Here is a 17,720-nt window from a genome sequence, read left to right as displayed (position 1 = left end):
GTGCATTTGAGGAGGAGGCACGTGTGACATCGTAACGGAGACGATGCGGACTCGCCTCTGTCAGATGTTATATATAAACTACGACTGTAGTTTCGTTTGTTGATGTTTTTATTAATAAAATGGACAAAAACTTGATTTGTCTTTGCTTTTGTGTCAACAGTACCCTTATATGCAGCAACGTTTATAAAAAGACATTTTTTATAATGAAGTATCTATCTTTATTGTCTTTATTTTCAGTCATCACATGCCTTGAACAACCTCAAGCTAAATTTAAAAGCTGCTTGCTAAATAATAGCAATTGAGAATTTGTGTCATTCATAATCCGATTAGTCGATTAATCGTTTCAATAATCGGTGACTAATCGACTATCAGAATAGTCGTTAGTTGCAGCCCTAGTGTTAAGCCAGCGGAGTTGTCCGGCTACCGGTGGCTCGTTAGAGCACTGAGGGCATGTGTGCACGGTCACATACGGTTATAACGAGCTTTCAAACCGGTGCTAGCGGGGTAGGCTAGCGGGCTAGCCACCATGCTAACTGCGGTGGTAACACTGGGTAGTAGTTAGTGTCGGGAGTCCCTGCTGACTGTGTGTGGTAGCTGGGGTTGACGCTAGCTGGGAGCGGAGCTAGCTAGCTCCGTCTAGCTTCAAGCTACACGGAGCTTCAAGCTGTGGAATTAGGAACACAGTTCGGAAACAAGACCTGGGAACCGCTGCGCTAAGAAACGACTACATCAGCATTTTGACCTGCTGGGTGTCACTTTATTTTATTTAGTTGCCATAGTACATTACAGGGCAGCTGTGGCTGAGGGGTAGAGTGGTCGTCCTCCAACCTGAAGGTCGGGGCTTGACCCCCAGTCTGAACCATCTGCATGCCGAAGTGTCCTTGGGCAAGATACTGAACCCTAAATGGCCCCCCATAGAATAACAAAGTGCTGCAAGTAGATGCACTGTATGAATGTGTGTGTGAATGGGTGAATGTGAAACTGTACTGTAAAGCGCTCTGAGTGGTCTTCATCAGACTAGAAAAGCGCTATATAAATACAAATCCATTTACCATTTACCATAGTAGCCTACACTGTGTGTAAGTGGGGAGTAAGTAAATAGACAGTAGGGATGCACCGATCCGCTTTTTTCACCTCCGATACCGATATCTGAGGTTTAGTATCGGCCGATACCGATCGATTACCGATACTTCTTAAACAGTAAATTCCCCTGGTCCGCACCAGTTCTGAGTCAGCTGCTAGGCGCTAGCCGAGGCGCACCGCCGGAGGGCCCCCCCCGCGCGACCGGAGGGGGCCCCCCAGACCGGAGGGTTCCCCCAGCGGGCGACGTAGCTGAGGTGATCCCCGAGAAGGGCCCGACACGCGTCCAGAGTTGTCGCCGGTGCGGAAGGCGGGCGGCGGACACCACCCCGCGGTCCCAAGAAAATGAGAAAAAGCCCCCCGCACCAGCGACGCCGTGAGGCGCCACCGCCCCCCCCCCCCCCCCCCAGTGTGCTGTTAAACTCATAAGTGACACGGGGGAGCTGATCCTTTCGCTCGCTGCATTTTGTAAACACGGCGTGTTGCCAGGGGCGGCTCCTGGCATAGGCGAAGTAGGCGGTTGCCTAGGGCGCAAAATGCAGAGAGGGCGGCACAAGGGACTGATTTATCATGACGTGACACATGCAATATAAACCAATACATTCACATCACAACATCATCTTCTAAACCCGGGGACGCACCGGAGATAGAAGCGCCACGAAAGCTGTCCGCCTCCTTTCCGCGCCCATGTTAAATAATCGGGCTGTTCGCACCGGCAGCGTCGTGGCGGGAAGCTGCGGGAAGCGCCTCGGCCGCTCCCGATCTGCAGCGATGGTTTCGGGGTCTGTTCTATTTCGCTCGCCGCGAGCAAATCGGGCCGGAAAACACCCTGAAAATGTATATATTTTAAACGATATAAGTGATATATTAAATACATGATTGAATACACATACATATACATACAATATAGTTTAGCGAAAAAGTGACGTGACCGAGACAAGCGTCTTGACATGCATAAAGCATGAGTCATAACGCAGAGGATCCGGTAATTTTTCAAAATAAAAAGTCTTATTTTGAAAAATTACCGGATATTAGATAAAAAACAGAAAACATGTAAAATGTTTATTCTTTCTGTGCAGCCCGGTACCAAATGACCCACAAATGGGCCTGTTGCCCTGTTGATTACAATAAATAGGTCTAAAAAATATGTTTATTGTGTTTGACTGTTCCTTACTGTTCATATTCATTAGATTTAAAAAGCAGACATAAAAGTACTTTCCCTAGTAACTAATTACTTTTGATATACAGTAACTGGTGAGGTGATTCCATTACTTTTAAAAGAAGTGACTAGTAACTGTAACTAATTACTAATTTTCAGTAAATTGCCAAACACTGCTTAATCCACACATTTGTCAGTTGTGTCTAAACAGACAGAAACACACAAGCATATACTCTCTTGTGTGTGTGTGTGGGGGGAGAACAATATAGAGGTAGAATCACCCCGATTGCGGACATCATTGATGTTTATTTTTGTCGACATGACATGATATGCTGTCAGTTCAGCTGATTTCAGACTTTTTATATTTTTATTATATATTTTTATTATTTTTTATAGCTTAGAATTTTGTCTGCCTGTGTGTGCATCTGTATACAGTCCAAAAGTTCTTGGGGATGCATGACAATTTGCGTGTGTATGTTGGGGGGGGCGCCATTCTGAAATCTCGCCAAGGGCGCCAACATTGGCAGGGCCGGCCCTGCGTGTTGCTTGCGTATGACGTCACTCACAGCGCACAGCATAGAATTACACTGAATATACCGCCGATATGGATCGGCCCATTGTCACCGATACCCGATCTAGAAATTTCTTCAATATCGGTACCGATACCGATACAAATATCGGATCGGTGCATCCCTAATAGACAGCGTGGACTTCTTCTGATAACTCGTGAGGTAGGCTTCTCCAAGCTTGTCTTCCGTTGCGCCACCTACTGTTCTGGCGGTGAATTGTTTTCAACACGTAGAGGTATAAATGAAAAAGTGTCCGTCCGATCTGTCTGTTCGTCCGTAACGGATTCGTAGTAGCATAATGGAGCCTTTACTCAAGTGTTCTTGAGTAAGATACTGAACCCCAAGTTGCTCCTGGCAGCCGTGCCAAAGGTGAATGAGTGATGTATGATACAGAAGGGCTGCACATAAATGCGCAGGCCGTTCCTCTTAATTATGTCACTCTACTTTCTCCATACTTAACCACATGAGCATTGAAGACCCCAGCAGAACTAGAGTCCTCAGGCGAAATTGTCCTTGCTGTTGGTGCATAAGTACATACAACAGCAAGGGCCTTCACCTTAGCAACTAGGAGTCGCGCTGGGTGTCAATCCTTCACTATCAGGAATACTGTAGTTTATTTGGAATAGTATCTGAAACACACATCATCCTGTTGCTGGAAATAATCACTAGAGCACCAAACATGTATTAAACAGACATACTTTGTCCTCCTGTTTGACTGACATTTCAGAGAAAGTTAAGGGAAGACAGAAGGTCCTGAAAGATCCACTATTGTTTTTACAGCATTAAAACAATCTCATATTTTTTTACATACAAATTTGAAGTTATGTTACTCGTAAAACATAACCCACAAATAAATGTAGGCATCAAGCGCAATATAGGAGTAAGTGTAGTAGGTAAATTAGAGGGGTACATACCACCAGACTACAATATCATGCAAATCATGCATGTATTTGTGGAGTATTTTGATCAAGTTATGTAACTGGAAACTGCTTTAATACCACGTTTTTTTGCCTTTTCATGTGTCTTGACAGGAGGAAATATATTTCACTCATTAATACAGTGTCATGCAAAAATGCTGTGAAAGCAAATTTGAACCAATAAGCATACAACTTGTGCATAAAGATTGGACAAAACATAAATAAAGGGGAATATTGGACCACTTCTGTAGCAAGTGGAAAAACAATGAAACTCAAAAAAAGGTTTTAATATTGGGAGGTTATAAACCTGAACATAAATAGAATAAAAATAAGTTGTAGAATAAAATGTTGAAAGGAAAGCAGTAAAAAAAAATCAGGAAGTGTAAGATTAAGATGTGTGAAAATATATATTACATACTTCTGGCTCAAGTTGCCTAAAGGTAGAGGTGCTTTTAGTTGTCTGTGTTTTGGACTGGACAGGTGGGGCTGAGTGAGCTTCACTGATCCGTTGATCAGACCGCCTGCTCCACTTCCTCGCCTCCTCTTGCTCCTCCTCTTGCTTTCTGTCCTGCTCTTTCTGTCTCTGCCTCTGTTCCTTCTGCTGTTCTTGTATCTGCTGTTGGGACAGACTCATTGCTTGCAAGGTCATTTGTTGGGCCTAAAGAAAGGGAAAAGTGAGGATAAGGAAATACAAATTAGGGAGGCAAGAAAACAGTTGAGGGGCAAATGTAGTATTGAATCATTAACCATTGTGCTGTAAAAAAAAAAAAAAAAAATGCTATTGGTGCTTCTCCTCACCATGAGATGTGCCTGCTGGTTGATGAGTGCCTGCTGTGCTGCTGCTGTCTGAATTTGGTCAATGACAGGAGGAGCAGGCATGGGAGCCTGAGGCATCATCATTGCTGTGTAGGGACATATAGGGTCAGATAGAAGTCGGCTACGTTTTAATTACATATCAAAGAAACACTGCATTTACTTTATTGTATTCATTAATATTTTCACGAACAGACAATGACATCAAGTTACATTCATTGAACCCACTGTTTGTTCATGTATCTTTAAGCTAGCTTTACATATTATAATAGTGCGTTTTCTAAAAAAATGTTGAGACTACTTCTTCACATTAGGGTAGATAATGTGTATTCAGTAAGTATATGTGCATACAATAAGTACACAATTATATTTTCTCCAATTTACATAGTGTTAAGGTCCCTGTAAAATGTTTTATTTTCTCTGCATTTCTCATAAACTGGATGAAAAGTTAATGTCAGGGGATTACCTGGCATGTTTGGCATGGCTGTCATGGTAGGCATCATAGGAGATGGATAATAACTGTGCATTGAGGGGTTAACTGGCATTCCTGCAGAGAAGTTGAAGAGAAAATTGAAAGATACTCAAATAAAACAGAATAATCAAGGCATGAGAAAATATTACAGAACAGGAAATAAAAGGTTTTATTACGGGACAAAAAAAATTGGCATGCATGAGCTTTCTACATACCCATAGAATAGCCTGGCATCGACATAGGAACACCTGGAATACAAGTAACCTTATTGCAATGTAAGTTATATTTCTTAATAAACTTCACTTGGAACAGACAGGCAGTGATATATGCAAATTCTGCTACCAGTTTTCTGATATTCTAGATTTCCATTTTTTACATACTTAATGTTAATATAATTTATTTATTCATGTGTCTGGGCATAATATGGATGGATTGCTCATTTACGTTTTTAATAAAATCCAAGAAGCCCTTCATGTACCCAGTTTTACTGGTACTTCTATTGTTTTCATTTGAAACCCATTGTACCTGTATCTGTCTCCTCTGTTACTCTTCCAGATTAATATTGTTTTTGTGCATCAAGTTTATTCTTATTTGAAATCACTGTCTAAGACAGATGGTGGTTTATGCTTTCCAGATTGCAAAGCCCTGCTGAATGTTAATTTGCAAAATATTATATTATATTAATATTATATAATAATATACTATAATAAAATAATAGCAAACAGTGGCAAGTTCTACTGAGATGGGGGCAGTAAACCAGCCAATCCCAAGAAAACACTGTCTCTCTCTCAACACAGAGAGAGCGAGAGACAATTTTACAACCCTAGTATGCAAATTAAGCACAAATCTTATTGCATAAAATAACTTAACATCCTGTGCTCTCATCACATTAACAGTTATAAGAACAAAATAAAAACATGAGGATGGAAATTGACATTTGAGACTGTTTATAATGCAACCATATGACTAGCTTTTTTACCAGATCCATACATACCTGGATACATTGGTCCGATGCCTCCTCCTCCTCTCATCCTGTGGTTTAACATTGCTACTCTTTCCGTATCCTACGCACACGCACACACACACACACACACACACACACACACACACACACACACACACACACAATTACATAATACATTCAATTGTGAGTGACAGAGCAGCCAGTGAACACACTGTGTACACCCCACAATATAAAACTGAAGTGTTTCTGATGAACAAAGAAACATCAATCACAGGTTAGTGTTATATATTAGAAATATATATAATGAATTCACTGACTGGAGGTCCTTGGTCGAGGACAGGATCGAACAAGTCATCAACGTAGGCATCTATCTGTTGACCGTGCCCTGCAAACAGACAGCTTATGAGACCTTTTACAAAATAGGCCATGGCCATCATCTTCATTAAGTACATATATATCTGTTTCACCTTCAGCCAAATGAGGTAAAATGGAATAATTTTGAAATGCACTGTGTGAACAAAATATAGAATCTTGAATATATTTCAACTACCAAACAGCACCCGTTTGTGTTTGTGTACTGTATATGTGTGTGTGTGTGTGTGTGTGTGTGTGTGGGGGGGGGGGGGGTGTTTGTGTGTTGTCAGTTATTTTACTTTTAATTCTACAGTTGTATATTTAGATGTAAATCTAAATCTGTCACCTACTTTCACGTGGATAATCTGATTCCCAGGGGCTTCTCTCATAAGGGGGAAGCCCAGGAGCTTGCACTGGTGGTGCCGGAGGGATGAGGTCATCTATATCTTTAGCCGGCATTCTGGAGAAAAATAGAGAGAGGGAGATGGAGGAGTTTGAAGGAGACACGGAGATGCTCACATTGGTCATTCTGGATCGCCCCCAAAAAAAAGAGTTGCTCTTTAACTGCTTCACCTGTCTCCGTGACTGCTGAACAGGTAGTCAGAGTTTGTAGAGGAGGCTGATTCTATTGGTTGCAGCACGTCAGCCTCTGCTCCAGCCAGCAGATCCATGACAAAATCAGAGCCAGCTAGATCTGACCAGCCTTCATCACTCAGCAGAGACACTGACCAGCCTTGTACTGCCTCAGACACACCTCTATGACACACCAACGACACATAGAGCAAATAAATCTAGGAGAATGTTCAAGCTTTATTAGAGACACTTGGAATTCTTTGGAGATTCTGCATTAGATGAGTACCTGAAATGAAGAAGCCACGCTGCTAGCTGCTCGCCAGTGGTCCATGACTCAACTTCAGTTGTCAGCTTCTCATCTGTAAAAATGTTAGAGGATGGTTATTTTATGCCCAATGTTTGTATTTAACTTTTTGTCTGTTAGTTAGCTTTAATACGCAAAATCTCCTTAACATATGTCAAGAAGGGTTAAGATATCTATGCCTGATCACTGTCAAAGACTCCTTTGACAGTGTTAGTCATAATAGGGGACATGTCTGAGCATAGAAGTAGAGGAGTAACCATTTTTACCAAACTGTTTTACATTACAATTTGTTCTCAAAGTTCTTTGTGCTCACAAGACTGTCATGGGCATGGGATCTTCATGTGGATTACCGGAATTTGTACGAGGCTCGGCTCCACCTTGGAAGGTTTTGATTTGTCACAATGTCAGTTCTTTATATTTAAGATATTTCCTATTTTCCAATCAAATTACTAATCAGCATTTATTCAATTTTAAAATGACTGGACTATTTACACTGACCTTGTAAATCAGTATCTACACTTAAATACATTTTAAAATTGGCATTTAAAGAGAAGTTGTGGACAATCATTTGAATATTCAGAGACTGAATGTGTAAAAGTATATTTAACAAATGTATCATTCATAAAGATTACTTCAGCCAAATTGAATTAAAATAAATCCTTGAGACTTCACAAAGTCTCAAGGCCATGTAAGAGAGACTCCCATTTGGCCTGTGACCAGGGAAGCATACTGAACGTCATTCGCAGTCACTCAAGCATTACGTTTCTGACAGAGGAACCATAACAAATCGCAGGAGTTGTTTTTTTCCAGAGTTTTTGGGTCGGTAGACAGATACCCAAATTAACGTGTAGAAGCACTACAAAAGTGGAATTTTCATAATATGTCCCCTTTAAGTTGGGCCAATACTCTATTCCTTTTTTTTACCAAAGGGTCCTGATAGATTTTGTTGTGTAGAGCAGAAGTGAGGATCCAAGCAATGTACGATAAAAACAGTCAGAGTGCAGTTCCATGGCCACCCAGTCAGGACAGTCTGGCTGGCTGTTAAAAATGCTAGACAACGCAAATTAGCAGTCCAATAATAGATCCAGCAATTTGGAAGAGCCAAGCTGCTATTAGCTTTGGGTCTTTGAAGGTGGGTCTCATTAGGACGAAGGTTACCCTGCCATAAAGAGAAGGAAATGGTCTAATCAAGTTGGTCAAAGAAGGATCTAGGGATAAATAGTGGTACAATCTAGAAAGGTACAAGAATTTTAGATGAGGTGGTCATTTGAACTGGGTCAGAGGTGACAAATGTGCCAGTGCTTGCTTAATCTGATTTAACAAAGTGGTAACATTTTCTTTAAATAGATTTTTGTATTTCCTTGTGACTGCGTTGCCCAGTTAGGAGAACTTTTATTTTTAATTTTGAAAGGTAGATTTGTGAGGTCTAAGGTTTCTGCTACATTATTAATGGGAAAGAGGTTCCTTTCTGGTAAGATATCATTTTAATTGCGAGAATCAACTGTACTGACAGAGCAGTGACAGAGGGTAGTGGAGTACTTGGCTGTGAAGCAAAAAGAAAAAGCTTCTTGCTTTCGTTAAAGTTATGTGACTCCCTGGCCTTCACATCTGATAAATATTTAGTTTGGTTTTTGTAGAATTTGGCATTCTCACCATTGAAGGTTAGGACTTCCACCTGCATTGTGCCCTTCCTCTGGCTGGCCATCCACTCTAGCTGGGTAGGTGGGTAGATCCGCGAAGTGAGAGCTGGTAGCTGTCGACTTGTCAGCATTTTGTGCTGGCACAGCGAACGGTACTCCCTTGGACCATGGTCTGACACATACCTACAAGAGAAATACTGAGTTATGACATATTAAGTGGTGTTTTTCAGACAGGAAATAAGGAATTTCACCATAGGCTTTTGGCTGTATATATACACTGTGCTTTTCAATTTATAAATTAATTTATCCAAGGCAGTTTTTTTCCTGATGACGACTGATGTAAATTGATTGGCCAGATCGTTGAAAATATAGCAGTCAGACAGGTGGTGGCTTTAGTGATCAAATAAAGTGCAGAACTTTGAGACACTATGCTCATTAAAAAAAAGTGATTAACCTTGATTATGAGTTTATCCTAAATCAACAGTGTGCACATTAGTGCCTTTGACAACTCCGTGTAAACCCTCACCCAGACTGCTAGGAACCTGGGTGTGACCCTCGATAGTCAACTCTCCCTTACTGCCAACATTACTGCAACAACACGTTCCTGTAGATTCATGCTGCACAACAGCAGGAGTCTACGCCCCCTTCTCACTCAGAAGGTGGCGCAGGTTCTAGTCCACGCCCTGGTCATCTCACGCCTAGACTATTGTAACTCCCTCCTGGCAGAGCTACCTGCTCCTATAGCGTTACAGGCATGTTGCTCTGCCCCAAATACCATTTCTGCATATCGCAGCCTTTTCCACTTATTCGCCTCATCAAAATGATCCTCCCAGGGTACTGTCAATTAAATGAAGTAGACGACGCGCAGGGTGTTGGACCAGAGTATCACGTCTGGTCTTAGAGTGGTAGGCCAACGTCCACCCTCCTCTCCCAGTCTGGAGCACTTGCTCCATCTGACCACTCCTGGTCAGCTGAGGAAGCTCTCTCCTATTCCCCTTCTCGGACAAATGTTGTCCTTTGAACTGCATTTGATGTTTTGGATGGCATTTCATTGTTCTAGATTTTCTCCTAGATAGCTATTGTACAATGTCGACAATCATCTTCATAGCACAAAATTGTCGACAATCATCTTCATAGCACAAAATTACCCAAATCAATACTGCTAAAGGAATCACTATTAATCCTTAAACCATCAATGACCAACTTAGGGACTTTTATGCGTCTTTGTCAGTTGATGAGGCCCAATACAAAAAACATTTTGAAGTTCTTTCTAATGATCGCCTGCCTTCTCTAGTGTGAACCAAATGTTGCTATAATCATGTGGGTTGTTTTGTGAGTGTGATGCGCTCAGATGGGGGAAAAGGCCAGTCTTTGTTCGGGGGATACCGCAAGTTCTAATTGTGAAACAACAACCAGGGAACCCGGATGTTGGATTATTTCACTGGGAATCCCGGATTCTGCACAGACTGTGGTCAGGCTGTACGGATTCCATTGCGTTCGAATTGGGCTTCTTGCCACACTTTCACCTGTCAATATTATTTTTGCCTTAGTTGGGACAATCTTTCAATGGACTAGTTAATTTGAAAATATAATTCTTGGACTTTCTGTTAGCCCTGGGACTGATATTGTGACCTGTTTATCTGAGGTGTATTATATATATAGCCACCCGTCTTTTGTGTTAAAGTGTTAAATAAATGTGTCAAACTCTAGAGTTAATCAAACACACAAAAAGTAGACTTCAAGTACTATACATCAAAAGCACCACCACTGTACCAAGTTCTCTAACATCCACAGGCCCTCAAACATTTATTTCCGGGACGTAATAAGATAGTGCTCAATTAGGCTAGTCAATAAAGTGTACAATACTTTCTGCACGAATCCCAATTATTTTAATAGCAATAAAGGGCTAGCCAAAGTGTTGCACCTACTTGAGAAGGGGTTTGTCCAGTGTGGGTGATGGGACAAAGGCACTGAGGCAGCAAGCCAGCAGTAGCCAGCCCCTCATAATGTCTTGCTCCTCTTGCAGGCCCAATGTGTGGTGAGCTAGCTGAGCAAGGATCTCATCCCTCAAAGCTGGTCGGCTCTGCCCCTTCTCAACGATGTAGTTACCCAGCATCTGCTCCTGCCAGCTGCTGAGGTCTGACTCCCCTGTAAAACGTAAGATCTGAGGAGGAAAGGAATGAAAATCATGAGTTGACTGCGACAAACTCTAATTTGACGTAACGTAAGTCAATAAAACACTACAATATACCAGTTTGTAAATTTCAAGGGCAGTTTTTGCATCTTCTGGCTCCAAAGAGGTGAGTGGCCTTTGAAGGGAGTATCCCTGAGGCTGGCACCATGTATCCTGTGAAACATGAAATCATGAAATAAAAGCTTGTTCAGCCACTTAAAAAGAATACATCCATTACAACATATTTCAACCTAGGAATGAGTCAGATAGCACCAAGCAAAAGTAGGTGTAAAATTAGTGTAGTCACCCTTTTCCTTGAGAAAATAACAGAAATGTAACAAAGACTAAGAGGATCTCTGATACAGCCCCCTCCAGAAGTTTATAGCTGAAATAACATGGAAACATTCTCCGGTCATTAAAGGAACATAATAGCATTCATGCTAAAAGATGTTTTGCATGGTGTTCAACTAAACAGGCTTAAATTCAAACTTTTATACCCACTGTCTAAATTCATAGACATATTTGACATTGTAAAGTCATCTTAAATTAGTCAAAATTGTGGCCTGCTACCAGACTCGAAATGTAGGCCAACATTAATTGTATAGAGCATGTAAAACATATTTTATAATTGTAATCCACCATTGCACGTCTTGTCTAATCTCCTGTTGTGTGTGGCAAGTGAGCTTTGTTTGCACACATTGTTGGATTCAATTTCAATGTGTCTATCCCTAGAATAAATCAAATAAAACTAAAAGTTCTGTACCTGTCTTAATAAATTCTGATTAGTGTTGGTGTTTATTGTAAGAGTGCAAAGTAAGCGCAGGCTAGCTGAGCAGTGGGGAGGGAGGACTCTCCGACAGGACACTCCATCACAGTATAAGGTTACCAGACCTATAATGTTTATCTTCCCTAAACCTGAAGCAGTGACAGTAAAAATTTTGGAGCTGCTGAACCCGCCAGTAAGTTGCCCACCATAGCCCTGTACTCAGAGAAGGGCAGCATTTATGAAACATGTATTTAAAATATGTATTCTACATGATAGTATTCTGTAATGTGATAGGTTTGATGAAAATTGATTTATAATCTGTACTTAAGTACTTTATTGTTTTTTAAATTAACTAAAACACTTTCTGTGAGACGAACACTACCGTTCAAAAGTTTGGGGTCACTTAGAAATGTCCTTATTTTTCAAAGAAAAGCACTGTTTTTTTCAATGAAGATAACATTAAATTAATTAGAAATACACTCTATACATTGTTAATGTGGTGAATGACTATTCTAGGTGGAAACGTCTGGTTTTTAATGAAATATCTACATATGGGCCTCTATACGTATACTATAACTCCAGTGTTCTAATGGTACATTGTGTTTGCTAATCGCCTTAGAAGACTAATGGATGATTAGAAAACCCTTGTGCAATTATGTTAGCACAGCTGAAAACTGTTGGTGAGAGAGGCTATAAAACAGGACTTCCTTTGAGCTAGTTGAGAATCTGAAGCATCACATTTGTGGGTTTGATTATACTCTCAAAATGGCTAGAAAAAGAGAACTTTCATGTAAAACTTGCCAGTCTATTCTTGTACTTAGAAATGAAGGCTATTCCATGCGAGAAATTGCGAAGAAACTGAAAATTTCCTACAAGGGTGTGTACCACCTTCCTTCAGAGAAAAGCACAAACGGGCTCTAACCAGAGTAGAAAGAGAAGTGGGAGGCCCTGGTGCACAACTCAGCAAGAAGACAAGTATATTAGAGTCTCTATATTGAGAAATAGACGCCTCACAGGTCCTCAACTGGCAGCTTTTTTAAATGGTACCCGAAAAACGCCAGTGTCAACGTCTACAGTGAAGAGGCGACTCCAGGATGCTGGCCTTCTAGGCAGCGGGGGAAAGAAAAGCCATATCTGAGACTGGCCAATAAAAAGAAAAGATTGATATATGCAAAATAACACAGACATTGGACAGAGGAAGATTGGAAGAAATTGTTATGGACAGACCGATCAAAGTATGAGGTGTTTGGATCACACAGAACAACATTTGTGAGACGCAGAACAGGTGAAAAGATGCTGGAAGAGTGCCTGATACCATCTGTCAAGCATGGTGGAGGTAATGTGATGGTCTGGGGCTGCTTTGGTGCTGGTAAAGTGGGAGATTTGTACAAGGTAAAAGGGATTTTTAATAGGGAAGGCTATCACTCCATTTTGCAACGCCATGCAATACCCTGTGGACAGCGCTTGATTGGACCAACCCCATTGAATTTTTGTGGGAGCAGCTTGACCGTATGGTGAGCAAGAATTGCCCATCAAGCCAATCTAACTTGTGGGAGGTGCTTCAGGAAGCTGTAATTGCTGCAAATGGAGCATTCTTTTACGAAAGCAAAGTTTGAAGAACATAATTAATATTTCAAATAAAAATCCTTATTTATAACCTTGTCAATGTCTTGACTATATCTTCTATTCATTTTGCAACTCATTTGAAAAATAAAAGTGTGAGTTTTCATGGAAAACACGTAATTGTCTTGGTGAGCCCAAAATTTTGAATGGTAGTGTACATCTACGAGATGATGTCATAAAAATGTTAATTGATCTTTGCAGCCTCTCATTGGTGTCTACCTAGTAATCTAATAACAAGTTGAGAAATTTGTTGGTTACCAGCTCTCCATCGATATTTAGTATAAATTGCTGAACCTCTTAACAGTTCCTGTAGGGTTTTGGTATCCTAGACTTAATCAAATTTACAGTGTTCTAGATAACTATTTAACCCGAGCATTGTTAGCAGTCCTCACAGTTAATGTTAACATGCTACTTTCAGGCTATGTTGAGGTTTTGTCGGTTGTGCATGAGATAAAAACTATAAAGTGTTTCAGTGCTTTAAAAATTATAATTTATTACAGACTGTTTCTGTTCTTACAAGTGTGCTCTAATTGACCAAATAAAGATTTTCAATTAAAAAATCCGACTACAATAGTAGGTCTATGACAGTGGTCAGTGCTCTGCAGATTGATTTGACATTCAGTTCATGCACCTAAGGCTTCAAACGACAAACTTATTTTATAGTCTTTACTGTATCAAGGTTGCCCCTTCTGGCCCTCCCTTGGCAGTGCCACTGCAATTGGATGAATTACTCCGCGCAGTTAAACAAGTGATTCTGCTTTTCCAATCACTCCAGCATAGAACAGATCTTATATAGATCTATAGATCTTTAAAAACCTGCTGAATTCATACTCATGTTCCTGGATAAACGGTGCATTGCTTCTTCTGCAACATGAAGTTAAAACACCTTGTGTGATAATCCTCGGGAAGAACTTCTATCCTGTCTGCAGGAACATGTGTGCTGTGCCCGTCACGTTACATTTTGTGTTGTGTGTCGCAGGGGAACGCAAGGTGTGTTTAAAAGTGTGACTGATGGGATTTTACATTTTGTCTGACTGACACACAGACCAGGAACTATATTCTCTGCAGGAACACAATATTCTTTACTCCAACAACAACACGTCGACCTACAATGTGTCAGTTGTGTCAAGGCTGGTCAAGAAATGAACATTTTGCCTGGCAACTATCAGAGGAGGCGTGAGATTGGGAGTGGCTCCTGTTCACTTTCTTATTCCAATGCCGAAAGGGTGGACTACGCCTGCGCACTATCGAGGAAGAACCAAGGAAGACTTTGCTTCCTTCTTAACCTATCAGGTTCTACCTACTGTTATAAAATATGACATACGCTGGCTGTTTGAGGCGTTTTGATGCGACTCAGGACTGCTAGAGTGCCGGGGTAGTGTGTTGAATGCCCATTGTTTTGCTGTAAACTTTTCATACATTTTCATTGCTTCTTAATAAATACTTATATTATTCCAGTCTGTCTCTTCTGATATTTAGGATAAACAAACACCGCAAAGCAGCCGGGCCAGACTCTGTCTCTCCATCAATCCTGAAGCACTGTGCTGATCAGCTGTCTCCGGTGTTCACAGACATTTTTAACACCTCACTGGACACATGCCACATACCAGCCTGTTTCAATACCTCCACCATCATCCCTGTCCCTAAAAAAACAAAGATCACTGGTCTCAATGATTACAGACCTGTCGCCCTGACCTCTGTGGGGATGAAGGCATTTGAGCGCCATGTGCTGTGTCACCTCAAAGCCATCACTGATCCTCTCCTGGACCCCCTGCAGTTTGCCTACAGAGCCAACAGGTCTGTAGACAATGCAGTAAACCTGGCCCTTCACTTCATCCTTAAGCACCTGGACTCCTCAGGAACCTACGCCAGGATCCTGTTTGTGGACTTCAGCTCTGCCTTCAACACCATCATTCCAGACCTGCTACAAGCTCTCCCAGCTGAGTGTGCCTGACTCCACCTACAGGTGGATTACAGACTTCCTGTCTGACAAGAGGCAACATGTGAGGCTGGGGAAGCATGTCTCTGACTCCAGGACCATAAGCACCGGTTCCCCTCAAGGCTGTGTTCTTTCCCCTCTTCTCTTCTCCCTGTATACCAACAGCTGCACCTCCAGTCACCAGTCTGTCAAACTCCTTAAGTTTGCGGACAACACCACCCTCATTGGGCTCATCTCTGGTGGGGATGAGTCAGCCTACAGGTGGGAGATTGACCATCTGGTGACCTGGTGTGATCAGAACAACCTGGTGCTCAATGCTCTGAAAATAGTGGAGATGGTTGTCGACTTTAGAAGGAAGCCAGCCCCACCCACCCCCATCACCCTGAGAGACTCCCCAGTCGTCAGTGCGGAGTCCTTCCACTTCCTGGGCACCATCATCTCCCAGGACCTCAAGTGGGAGAGGTCAACAGAGGATGTACTTCCTGCGGCAGCTGACGAAGTTCAACCTGCCAAGGACAATGATGGTGCACTTCTACACCTGCATCATTGAGTCCATCCTCACCTCCTTGATCTCCATCTGGTTCGCTGCTGCCACTGCCAACGACAAAGGCAGACTGCAGCGTATCATCCGTTTTGCTGAGAAGGTGATTTGCTGCAATCTTCCATCTCTACAGGACCTGTTTGCCTCGAGGACCCTGAGGCGTGCAGGCAAGATTATGGCCGATCCTTCCCACCCGGGTAACAAACTCTTCGAGGACAAGTATATTCTGGTGTCATCAGCTTAGTAATGATATGATATCCCATTAAATGGCTGATGAAGTTTCCTAAAGGGAGCATGTAGAGCAAAAATAGGAGGGGACCAAGAATGGAACCTTGTGGCCAACTGAACCACTTACCTGTGTTCTCCCCGGGACTGTGATGCACTCAAAGCTCTCTAAAGTGACGTCTTAGATTAACTAATGGTGAGTTTGATGCCTTGCCTGAACAGGTGAGCAAAAACAGGATTTTTTGATTTAAATTCCATTGTAAGTTGATTATTCTCTTGATTATACTGGATACAGGTCTGCAGATAAAGACCTAAAATATAAACATATATGTGATACGCAATACAGATTTAACTTGGTGTACAAACATTTTCAAGTGCAAATATTCCTTTTTTATCATGGCTTCATTTCACTAATTTCAAACTTATCAAGTAACTCACAACTGTTTTCTATAAATACAAAGGCAGCCCAACCCTGTCCAAGCAATACATGATATTTACAATGACTGCCCTTTTGTATATAAATAAGTGTATCATAAATCATAGCAGGAAATGTCTTGATTATCGAATTGATTTAACTATGTAATCTGGCATTAATCATAGGAAAACAAAAAGAAATGAACAAGTTATGAATTTCCATGAATGGGATGATGTTCAGATACCGTTAAGTCCAGGTGCTGCGGTTGAGAGGGTGTTGTGCAAGTGGGGCACACCAGATTCAGTCTTTGATCTTTAGTGTGGGTTGGACTTTCTACATGTATAATGTTGAAGCAGTCCAGGAGAGACAGGAATTCATCAGCCAATGAGCAGCTGCTGGACTCCACATGAATGTTGAAGTCTCCAAGCAGAAGTATAGATGGAGATAGAGATGTGGTCTAGACATAAGTGAGTAGCTAAGAAAGTACCGATATGAAGGTAGTTGAGGCTTTAGGCGAGCGATAAATGAGGTCAACCTGGAAACTGTGAACAACCAGCCAGTGTGAGGCAACACAATTAATTGAGGTGACCTTTCAATGACATGGATGAAAATTGGTAGGTACATGTTCGATGTCCAGACTTACAAAAAAGTGTCTTGGTAGTCCAGGCAAAGTAGCGTTGTACGACCGACTAATTTTTAAATAATTTTTTTCAGCATAGATCATTTCTTTGAGGTGTCTAGAACAACATACTTAAAGTCCTAAGAAATCCTATTTGAGGAAATATGTTTAATTCTCATCAATGTGTGCCAATAAGGCCAGGCAAAAATACACCCCAATGGGGCTTTTTTTTTCCTTTACTCCTATCAAAATGTAGTTTTCAGGTTAGATGCCAGGCTAAAAGCAGCATTGCCATCACCCATTGGCAGTAGGATGATTGAATGAAGATTGGGCCGATGTATTTGTCATACATATGAATGCTGTTTCTGCCTTTGCAAATAAGGACATATTCAAGTAGAGAGCTCATGTGCATATTCAAATTCATTTCAAAAGAAACTTGTAATATTGGCACACATTGATGAGAATTAAACATATTTCCTCAACTAGAATTTCTTAGGACTTTTAGTATGTTGTTCTGGACACCTCATAGAAATGATCTATGCTGAAAAATTTATTTTACAATTTTCCAAATTGA

At 41.4% G+C, this 17,720-nt stretch overlaps 1 protein-coding gene across 1 annotated transcript in view; it reads right to left on the bottom strand.

Annotated features, from left to right (window-relative positions):
- myo15b (myosin XVB) overlaps positions 1 to 17,720 on the bottom strand; it is a 109,662-nt gene that overhangs the window by 39,141 nt on the left and 52,801 nt on the right. Inside the window, 12 exon segments of the mRNA XM_061094468.1 lie at positions 4,144 to 4,383; positions 4,524 to 4,627; positions 5,005 to 5,085; positions 5,226 to 5,258; positions 5,990 to 6,074; positions 6,292 to 6,359; positions 6,679 to 6,788; positions 6,902 to 7,084; positions 7,188 to 7,260; positions 8,859 to 9,028; positions 10,774 to 11,009; positions 11,097 to 11,192. Of these exon segments, the coding sequence (XP_060950451.1) occupies positions 4,144 to 4,383; positions 4,524 to 4,627; positions 5,005 to 5,085; positions 5,226 to 5,258; positions 5,990 to 6,074; positions 6,292 to 6,359; positions 6,679 to 6,788; positions 6,902 to 7,084; positions 7,188 to 7,260; positions 8,859 to 9,028; positions 10,774 to 11,009; positions 11,097 to 11,192 (1,479 nt within the window).

The sequence above is a fragment of the Limanda limanda genome, chromosome 21, assembly GCF_963576545.1.
Source record: "Limanda limanda chromosome 21, fLimLim1.1, whole genome shotgun sequence".
NCBI lineage: Eukaryota > Metazoa > Chordata > Actinopteri > Pleuronectiformes > Pleuronectidae > Limanda > Limanda limanda.
Note: the sequence above shows the minus strand (reverse complement) of the source record. Positions and strands in the feature narration are given on the sequence as shown.